General features: G+C 44.8%; 1 protein-coding gene across 1 annotated transcript in view; it reads right to left on the bottom strand.

The window, feature by feature from the left end:
- Positions 1-561: 561 nt before the first annotated feature.
- Positions 562-11,241, bottom strand: part of LOC107701357 (low-density lipoprotein receptor-related protein 6-like) — a 31,388-nt gene continuing 20,708 nt past the window's right edge. The window contains 12 exon segments of the mRNA XM_016503345.1: positions 562-1,878; positions 1,955-2,052; positions 4,579-4,715; positions 4,785-5,015; positions 6,032-6,142; positions 6,223-6,459; positions 7,494-7,619; positions 7,697-7,906; positions 8,042-8,232; positions 9,023-9,220; positions 9,826-9,830; positions 10,265-10,467. Coding sequence (XP_016358831.1) covers positions 1,578-1,878; positions 1,955-2,052; positions 4,579-4,715; positions 4,785-5,015; positions 6,032-6,142; positions 6,223-6,459; positions 7,494-7,619; positions 7,697-7,906; positions 8,042-8,232; positions 9,023-9,220; positions 9,826-9,830; positions 10,265-10,467 — 2,048 coding nt within the window. The 3' untranslated portion in view covers positions 562-1,577.

Here is an 11,241-nt window from a genome sequence, read left to right as displayed (position 1 = left end):
CACACACACACACACACACACACACACACACACACACACACACACACACACACACAGAACCGGTCCTGTAAAGTGCAGTTAAGAAAACGGAAACGCTGGTTTGAGCAGAATCATAAAGGAACTAAAAACATGGTGTTACCCAGAAGCCCTTGCAGATCAGGCCATTAAAGGGAGGTTTGGGACGCGGAGAGACCACACCAGCTGAACAAGAGCAACAAACAACACCTGACACGTCCTGATGGATGCTGGGTAATACAGGACGTTTGTGCTGGTGAGTCTCCCTTTATAAAAGACCAGAGGAACCTGCAGAAGTGCTACAAACACAGAAACAGATGCATTATGGGAAACTAAATAGCTGGAGACACTAGAGGAACTTCAACAGTCCTTACACACACACACACACACACACACATACTCTCGCTTTCAAACACACACACACACACTCACACACATACTCTCGCATTCAAACACACACACACACATACTCTCGCATTCAAACACACACACACACACACACATACTCTCGCATTCAAACACACACGCACTGCAAGGACATGATGATGACGATGATGATGAATATGAAGATTCTTCTTTATAGCTTATAAATACAGTATCTACACAGTATGTGGTACAAAAATAATCAACCTTTTGTGGGCACTGAGATTTTAAAAAAGTGAAAAATGATTGAAAGTGTCTTCTAAAAAGCGGTCAGGCACGAGAAGTGGTCCGTGATTGTGAGCCGTGTGTCATACGTGACCTGCGTCACGCGTCGGCTGCGGGAAGGTTCCACTTGATTGGTTTGGATCGCGTCACTTCCCGTCCGTTTCCCTAAAGCGTCCGAGTCGAGGCGCCGCTGAAGTTCGTCACGCACAGGAGGCCACATGACATCTTCAATACAAAAATAGTAGAAAAATACGAGTACCGTCTTGTTTGGTAGCTCATCTGGCGGGTGATTGAGAGTTTGAGTTTCAGGTCACAGTGTGCTGCTGCTCCGAGCCTGCAGGGGGCGATGGGCCTTCCATCTATTTGGCATGAACGCGTTTGATTCTAAACTCCTGGATTAAGGCAACGTATCACGTCTGTGTGGATTTAATAAAACTTTCTCTTTAAACATTTTTTTTACAAATTTCTTTTAATACAAAGCTCTATGGCATAACCAATAAACACTGTATAGAAAATATATAAATATGTTTTCTTTTTCTTTTAAATGTACAGAGAGCCGCCAGACCCGAGACAGACGCCCATGTGTTTTTCTCCGGTCAAAGTCAGCACGCCGCCGGCTATATACACTGATGCTGTGGGCGGGGCTTAGCGGGCGGGGCTCGAGACGAGTCCGTGCAGGGTGCTGCTTATGTGGAGGTGGGCGGGGCTTACACAGCAGTGGGCAGGGTTCAGGATGAGTCTGTGCAGGGCGGGGCTTATGTGGAGGTGGGCGGGGCTCAGGAGGAGTCCGTGCAGGGTGGGGCTTATGTGGAGGTGGGCGGGGCTTACACCGCAGTGGGCGGGGCTCAGGATGAATCCGTGCAGGGTGGGGCTTATGCAGAGGTGGGTGGGGCTTACACAGCAGTGGGCAGGGCTCAGGATGAGTCCGTGCAGGGCGAGGGCGGCGGCGGGTACAGGTGGTGCGAGTAGCTGCGCTCGGTGTAGGGCGACGGCGGGCAGCTCTCGCAGTTCTCCTCTGCAGACAGGTACTGGCTGCGTGGGGTGGGCGGCGGTGGCAGCGGTTCCGAGTCGTAGTTCAGGTCACTGGTGTAGCCCTTGGCGGCGGCGCTGGATGCGTGCGGAGCCCTTCGGCCCGGCGTGTAGTCGCTGTCGCACACGTCTGTGCTGCAGGGCGTCGTCGGAGGGGCGAAGTGACGGTAACTGTACGGCCTGTAGCTGCAAAACACTCAGAGTCAGACACTGAATCATAAACATTAGCAGGACATTCACCTGACGTGTGTCCGTCCGTTACCTGTACGATCGGTGCGTCGAGGGGCTGTTCGACGAGTAACCGAACTCCATCGTATACTGCGACCTCACTGTGGCGGGAGACGGAGGGGGATTCAGGATCTGGAATCATAGCAGAGAAAAGACACATTTACATTTAAATGTGTTTTTTAAAACCAAATTTAATCTAACTATAATAAATAATAATAAAGTAATAATAAATATAAAGTAAAACAACAAATATAATAATAAAATTAATATTCAATATATACACATGTACTGAAGCTAGTTTACAGTGGGTGTAGAAAAGTATCAGCCCCCTTTAAAATAATCACATTTTGTTGCTTTGCAGCCTGAAATGAAGACGGACACAGTTTTTGTTTTATCAGCTGTATTTACTCAGTGCAACTTATAAGATCCAAGTGAAAGATAAAACACAAACATGTCAGAAAAAAAATAAAAACAGAATCTCTGAGTTGGAAAAAGGATCACCCCCTTGTGTCAGTATTTTGTTGAACCACCTTTTGCTTTAATTACAGCCTTTAGTCTGTTGGGATTTGTCTCTACTAACGTTGTACATCTAGACTGCAATATTTGCTCACTCTTCTTTGCAGAGATTCTCAAGTTCAGTTCAATCTGATGGTGAGTGTTTGTGGACTGCAGTCTTCAGGTCATTCCACAGATTTCAGTGGGGTTTCAAGTCTGGACTCTGACGAGGCCATGCAAGCACATTCAGCTTTTTCTCCTTTAGCCACTGTGTGCTCAGTTCTGCTGTGTGCTTTGGGTCATTGTCATGTTGGAAGGTAAACCTTCTTCCCATTGACAGCTTTCTGGCAGATTTTCCTCAAGAATTTAGATCGTACATAGCAGACTGTTACCATTTTGTCTACTTAAAAATGGTAAAAAATCAGAGTTAACTTCAGTAAATTATGGGGTGCCGCAAGGATCCGTGTTAGGCCCTCTGTTATTTCAATATACATGCTGTCACTTGGCAACATCATTAGGAAACACGGAATTAGTTTGATGATACTCAGTTATATATTTCATTAAGACCAGATGAAATTTCTAAACTATCCAAGTTGACAAAATGTGTTAAAGATATAAAACATTCGATGACCAATTATTTTCTTCTATTAAATTCAGACAAGACTGAGGTATTACTTATTGGACCAAAAACCTGCACACAGAATCTCTTAGAATACAATTTGCAACTAGAAGGATGTACTCTTGTGTCCTCGTCTGCAGTTAAAGACCTGGGTGTTATATTAGACAGCAACTTATCTTTCCAAAATCATATTTCATATGTTACAAAAACAGCCTTCTTCCACCTCAGAAACACTGCTAAGCTACGGAACGTGTTATCTGTTTCTGACGCAGAAAAGCTAGTTCATGCATTCTCGAGTAGATTACTGTAATGCACTACTGGACTAACTCTGGACTTTTAGTAGTACCTTGGATATCCAAGTCCACTAAAGGAGGGAGATCATTTTCCCCTCTGGCCTTTCTTGAGTGGCTTTTTTCTTCATCCCTCACATACAAGCCATGTTTGTGTTTTATCTTTCACTTGGATCTTATAAGTTGCACTGAGTAAATACAGCTGATAAAACAAAAACTGTGTCCGTCTTCATTTCAGGCTGCAAAGCAACAAAATGTGATTATTTTAAAGGGGGCTGATTCTTTTCTACACCCACTGTAAATACTTGTACACTAATTCATCCGAATCAGAGGTCTACTGAACAGATCATTGTGCTGATAGTAGAAAAATTTACATTCTCAATGTGTTCACATTTGTTGTCTTTCCTTTCTGTGACAGGCAGCCCAGAGCGAGTCTACATCAAATGCCACAAAGTTCATCGCGTAACAAAAAACAAGATTTATGCATAACGCTGGACTTCTAATTATAAACAAGGGGGACTCTTATTTTAAAATGTCTTTGCTTTACTACTTCCAGCTACTCATTCAAACAGATGAAGATGATAAAATATGCATCCTAAAAAATCTACAACATATTACACTTTATAAAGCAGATAGTTCCGGTGCTTGATTCTGATTGGCTGAGCTGCGTTCGAAGCTGTTGTAAATGATGCTACAAAGTAACATACACCTTTGTTTACGTTTGTGTGTTGCTCGGCAACCACTTTGTAGCAACCACAACTGTTTCTGAGGAGCTACATTGTTTGGTGGAAGAATACTGTTTTTATTAATATTATTACACTTTATTTGCGCCGTTTTATTTTGTGAAACCTTACTACGTATATGGAATAACTGTTTTATAAAAGCAATAATCCCCGTGAAGCCGTGGTTTACAGTGAATTTATAACAGCTAAAGGGGTTTTAGGCACTCCGCTTCAACACCCCTTAGCTGTTATAAATTCACTGTAAACCTCGGGTTCTTGGGGCTTATTGCTTTAATAAACAAAGTAAACACTGTCATAATTCATTAACAGCAGATCATAACCAATCTATTGGCATATCTATTGCGAACCGTTCTGAAAACGTGAGCCAAAAAATGCATTACTTTTTAATTCAACTGAAGCCTTTTAAAGATTAATGAACACATGACATAGTTTTTCCTTCCCCAAAATGATAATGACTTTCCCCCCACATTTTTCTGGCCTGCGGTGACCCTGACAGACAGCGGCGACTGACCGGAGGAAAGTATGGGCCCTTGGTGCTGGAGGAGCTGCTGGACGAGGCTCCGGTCACATGTGCTCGATCATACAGAGGACCACTGCTGCCTCCCATGATGCTCAGTGAGCCGATGACCGACTTCCCACGAGACATGCCTGAGAGAGAGACACAGGTCAGCAGGCGCTCAGACGCACTACACCTGTACAGCGAGGCGTTCCTGTCACCTGTCAGCGAGCCGCTCAGAGAGCCGGGGTGAGGCACGTATCCCAGAGGCACCGGCGGCGGCCCGTGCACCACGAAGTCATTGGTCATGGTCTCGCCGTCGTCCTTCATCTGAGGACACAGCACACGCTGGCACACGAAATACACAGCGCCCACCACGAACAGCAGCATCACCACACCCACGATAGAGCCGATGGTGTTCGTGGGAGGAAAGGACGGCTCTTCAGTCGCGTCTGAGGAAGAAAACAGAGCATCTCTTACCTGCTGCTTTAACAACACTAGGGCTGGGTAAAAAATATAGACATCTCGATATTAATCGATTCTCATTGTTGCGGAACGATATCGATTCTTAAATCCCAAGAATCGATTAGTCTAGCCTGTTTTCAGTTAATGGACGGAACATTGAAAGACACTTCTCATCCAATAAATCGCAATAAGCATTGTGCTTTGTTACTTTTAATATGAAACAGTCTCAGATTTCAAATTCTGTCCATTGTATTGCAGTATTCAAGCAATAAATGTTGTTTTGGCACTGTTTAATGTGGAGTGATCGCTGAACTGATCATCTCCTCTGCTTTATTACTAGTTATAGCACAAAATAAACATGACTAAACATCCGAAGGTAAGTTAAAAGAACTTAGGAGACAAGTCTCCTGTCTCGTGTAATCTCTCAATCAGTGTTTCAGCCGCGCAAAGATGCCAATATAACGACTTGTAAACAATGTCACGTCACATTTACCTCAGAAAAACATATTCGTAACCATAAACTCATTAGTCAGCCAGAAAAATAAACTGTAGAGAGGGGCATTTTGCTTAATATATGCACCATATAACATATTCATTATAACTTTGACTGTTCTTCAATGTTTAATTTATGTTTTAATAAATCCATCAAGTCTTTATGACAGCCAGCATTATGTTTATATTAAAAAAAAAAAGGAATTGAAGTAGAAATATTATGTAATTGTAACTTTATTATTTTAAAACTTCATTAAGTGTAATGTTAACAAATCAGTCAGTTTTAACCTTCAGTATTATAGTAATGTAGTACCAACTGACTCTCGTGTGTATTTTACAGCATTAGTTGAGAGATTTTTTTTCACTTTACATTTCCAGTAAATGTATCTTGATTTTAGGATGTTTAGATAATTGTGCTGGAAATCAAGGCAAAAATACTGAGGAAATTCATCTTTTGAGTCTGATTTAAGGCTTTTAACTGGATTAAGACCAGTCGCTCTGAGACACATACAGCAGCCGATCTCATCCGAGTTGTCTGTGCAGTCCGTGTTGTGGTCACACTTCTTGTGCCGCCCGATGCACTGGCCGTTGGCGCAGGTGAACTGATCCATGGGACAGAGAACTGAAGAGACAGACAGGAAGTGTGGGTGAATCAGGCAGGAAGTTGCTCTCAGACCGCGAGGATCGGCTGGCGATGGTTACCTTCACATTTGTTCTCATCGGACCGGTCCTGGCAGTTGATTTCTCCGTTGCAGCGCAGAGAAAAGTCCACGCACTGCTTGCTGTCGCACTGGAACTCCTCCTCGGAGCAGACGGGACAGTCTCGCTCGTCGCTGCTGTCGTCACACTCAGCGAAGCCGTCGCAGCGCCAGGCCTGCGGGATACAGTCCACCTCGCCGGACACACAGGAGAACTGCTCCGGAGAACACGTCGGCGGCTCTGAGGACATATTATACTATATTCATATATGGTTCAATCGTAGATTATTATTAGCATTAGTAGTAGTAGAAAATATGTGACCTTCTCTGTGAAATCCAGGCTAAAGTCTCAACATCTAATTATGAGGTAACAAGCATCAAAGTTTGATTTCAACCATTAATTTCACTAAGATTTCAATCTTTGACATGATCTCACTCAGCCAGTAATAAAGATATCAATGTTACATTTTCACAGAATGTTATCTTATGAAGGATGATTTTATATAGAAAACAGTAAATCACCAAAAACTGACTTTAGCTGGGTTTTCACAGACAGGGTCACATATCACAAATGTACTTTATTCTTATTTTTGTTACTACTTTTTTTCCCCTCTTTCTGTCTCATGCATTGAAAGGCTGTGGAATATGTTTGTACGACACATTCTATGTTCATTCATATATCTCTCTGTGGTTTGGGTATATTCTTTTTGTTGTTGTTTGTTCATTTTTCTCTATTTTCGGTCATGTCTACTGCCCTATTTTTCCATTTTTGTCACATTTTCAATTAAAAAAAAAAAAAAGAATGAAACCATATAATCGCCCAGATGTGAAGAAAGTTAAGGGATAGTTCACCTAAAAATGACAAAAACTGCTGTTAATTTTCACCCTCAGGCCATCCAAGAAATAGGTGACTTTTTTCTTCAGTAGAAGAGTAAAGAAGATTTTAGCTGAAACTGTGCTCCTTGGTGATTCGTACAATGCAAGTCAATGGCTGCTTGCTCTTTGAGAGTCAAAAAAGGCAGATCAGTCTCCTGACGATGAAGCGAAATGTTGTAAATAATGTTCAGTTTCTTGCACAGAGCGACCGTTTCGCTTCATAAGAACTCTGGGATTCATTCTGTGTTGCCTGATCTGCCGTTTTTGACTCTCAAAGAGCAAGCAGCCATTGACTTGCATTGTATGAATCACCAAGGAGCACGGTTTCAATTTTTGTCATTTTTAGGTGAACGATAGCTCTAAGATGATTCTAAACATTGACAGCATGATTTCCCGTACCTCCGCAGGAGAGCTCGTCCTGCAGCAGCACCAGGTGAACGGGACACGAGCAGCGCGTGGATCCGTCTCCCTTCACCAGGCAGATGTGCGAGCAGCCGCCGTTATCAGACGTGCAGGGGTGTTTATCTGCAGACACACACACACAGCATCAACACACACTCCAGCCGACGCTCTACCCATGATGCTCAGCGAGAGACGCTTACTGTACTCCTCCATGCGCAGCTCGTGGACGGCGTGGATGTCGCTCAGAGAGGCGATGCGCGCCTGGATCTTGGTGCGTCCCTCGCGCGTGATCTTATCGATGCGCTCGATCATCTGCTGCTGCCGGTCGATCCAGTACAGGAAGTTCCCAAACACCGTCAGACCCACCGGCTGCAGGATGTTGGAGTCCTCGATCACGATGCGATTGGCTCCTGGAGGAGAGAGGGGAGTGGTCAGGGACGGAGGGGCGGGGCCAAGGAAAGCATTCATTGGACAGGGAGATTCTGGAGACGATTAGTGATGTTGATCAGCTGGTCAGTGCGTGACCTTTGACCCCAGGATCTCACCGGACAGGTCGCTGCTCTCGATGCGCCTCAGGTCCATGTCGACCCAGAAGAGTTTTCCCAGCTCGTTGTCGACGGCCAGAGCGACCGGCTTGCCCAGATTACTGAAGAACAGCACCTCGCGCTCCGTCCCGTCCAGAGCGGCGCGCTCGATCTTCGGAGAACGCTCCTGCAGATTGGTGAAGTACATGTACCTGCGGAGCAGACGCCAGACAGTGAGGAGACACGGCTACAACTCTTCTGTAGTACAGGTATCTGAAATATTGTGCTTAAATATGCAAACGAGGCATTATCTAAGTAAATATGCACTCATTTGCATACATCTCTATTAGGAGTGTAACTGTTCGGTACAGCAAAAACAAAGAAACGCCAGACAAATTTCCTTGATTTTTAAATTTTTTTTAAATTAAAACTAGTATCATATGATTTTTAGATCAAATATTTTAGACTTTGGAAGGCCTTTTGACTTTTGCCATTTATCTAAGATGATTTTGGAAGCTTTTTTAACAGAAGCAGTGTTAAGTCACTGGGGTATATTTGTAGCAATAGCCAACAATACATTGTATGGGTCAAAATGATCGATTTTTCTTTTATGCCAAAAATCATTAGGATATTAAGTAAAGATCATGTTCCATGAAGATATTTTGTAAGTTTCCTACCGTAAATATATCAAAACTTAATTTTTGATTAGTAATATGCATTGCTAAGAACTTCATTTGAACAACTTTAAAGATGATTTTCTCAATATTTAGATTTTTTTGCACCCTCAGATTCCAGATTTTCAAATAGTTGTATCTCAGCCAAATATTGTCCTATCCTAACAAACCCTACATCAATGGAAAGCTTATTTATTCAGCTTCAGGTGATGTATACATCTCAATTTCAGAAAATTGACCCTTATGACTGGTTTTGTGCTCCAGGGTCACATATGAACAAACTTTCAGACACAAACACGCTGGTCTTGCTGTAATGTGCGTCTCTCACCCTCGCTCCGGATTGACCACGATGGCGCGGGGTTTGTCATGTTCTCCGCGCAGCACCACGCCGACCCGTGACCCGTCGATGCGCGTGACGTTGATGACGTTGGTCACTTCGCTGGTCCAGTAGATGAAGCGGCTGTAGACGTCGATGCTGAGGTCGTAGGGCTGCAGGCCGAGGCTCGCGCTGGACACCACCGTCTCGCTCTGAGGAACAACACAACAGCGGTCAGACGAGTCCAGAGCAATCCCAGCAGTCACCGGGGCCTCGCCGCAGCGCTCACCTGGTTCCCGTCCTCCTGCGCGCGGCGGATGGCGTTCTGCTTGGAGTCGATCCAGTACAGCTGGCGGTCGAGCGGGTCGTAGTCGATGGCGCGCACGTTTCTGAGGCTGTGGATGGGCAGCATGATGTCGGGGCTCTGCAGCTCGTCGATGACCATGCGGTTGATGGCTGTCTTCTGACTGAACAGCAGGAAGGATGTGGGCGCTGACACACACACACAGAGACGATTAACCTTTCATCATCAAACAGTGAGCGTCCGCTTCCAGTTTACTCCTAAACCCCCTCACACGCACACACTTCATCACAACCCCAAAACAGTGATAATATACGCCCACGGTGTGTCCTTTTAGTATCATTAATAAACTATTTCAGATTTTATTTTTTTTTACTGTTTTATTTCAATACAGTTCAATATAGTCACCAAAATTATTTTTTATTGTTTTTAGTTTTATTTCACAGTTTTTTGCACCCTCAGATTCCAGATTTTCAAATAGTTGTATCTCAGCCAAATATTGTCCTATCCTAACAAACCCTACATCAATGGAAAGCTTATTTATTCAGCTTCAGGTGATGTATACATCTCAATTTCAGAAAATTGACCCTTATGACTGGTTTTGTGCTCCAGGGTCACATATGAACAAACTTTCAGACACAAACACGCTGGTCTTGCTGTAATGTGCGTCTCTCACCCTCGCTCCGGATTGACCACGATGGCGCGGGGTTTGTCATGTTCTCCGCGCAGCACCACGCCGACCCGTGACCCGTCGATGCGCGTGACGTTGATGACGTTGGTCACTTCGCTGGTCCAGTAGATGAAGCGGCTGTAGACGTCGATGCTGAGGTCGTAGGGCTGCAGGCCGAGGCTCGCGCTGGACACCACCGTCTCGCTCTGAGGAACAACACAACAGCGGTCAGACGAGTCCAGAGCAATCCCAGCAGTCACCGGGGCCTCGCCGCAGCGCTCACCTGGTTCCCGTCCTCCTGCGCGCGGCGGATGGCGTTCTGCTTGGAGTCGATCCAGTACAGCTGGCGGTCGAGCGGGTCGTAGTCGATGGCGCGCACGTTTCTGAGGCTGTGGATGGGCAGCATGATGTCGGGGCTCTGCAGCTCGTCGATGACCATGCGGTTGATGGCTGTCTTCTGACTGAACAGCAGGAAGGATGTGGGCGCTGACACACACACACAGAGACGATTAACCTTTCATCATCAAACAGTGAGCGTCCGCTTCCAGTTTACTCCTAAACCCCCTCACACGCACACACTTCATCACAACCCCAAAACAGTGATAATATACGCCCACGGTGTGTCCTTTTAGTATCATTAATAAACTATTTCAGATTTTATTTTTTTTTACTGTTTTATTTCAATACAGTTCAATATAGTCACCAAAATTATTTTTTATTGTTTTTAGTTTTATTTCACAGTGGTGTAAGAGAATAGTAAACGGCGTGGATGTTTAGACCCGGAAACAGTATTTCTCACGTGACAACCGAACAAGAGCATTATTGTGGCATGTTTGATGCAAACCCACCCCTCGGTCACATGATCACTGCTGCTTCAGTGTGAGGGAGATTAGTCATCGTAACACACACACAGTCTCTCACACACACACATGCACACTGATACACACACACACACACTGATACACACACACATGGCCTGCAGCGATTCTGAAGCCTGTTTTTACTCCGTCAAACACACAAACACAACGAGACGCTCAGGCCTCATACGGCCTTTGGGTTTCCAGCATCTGCCAGCTTGGCTGTGGCTCGTCGACCACAAGAGCTTTAAAAAGAAAATTCCCTGCCTGTGATTTTCGAACAACGGCTCTGCATCTCCAGGAAGGACCCCGGTGTGTGTGAGAGAGAGAGTGTGTGTGTGTGAGAGAGAGAGAGTGTGTGTGTGAGAGAGAGAGAGAGTGTGTGTGTGAGAGAGAGAGAGAG

The sequence above is a fragment of the Sinocyclocheilus anshuiensis genome, unplaced genomic scaffold, assembly GCF_001515605.1.
Source record: "Sinocyclocheilus anshuiensis isolate Anshui unplaced genomic scaffold, SAMN03320099.WGS_v1.1 scaffold1566, whole genome shotgun sequence".
Classification (NCBI taxonomy): Eukaryota; Metazoa; Chordata; class Actinopteri; order Cypriniformes; family Cyprinidae; genus Sinocyclocheilus; species Sinocyclocheilus anshuiensis.
The sequence above is the reverse complement of the archived record's forward strand: the minus strand, read 5'-3'. Positions and strand labels throughout refer to the sequence as shown.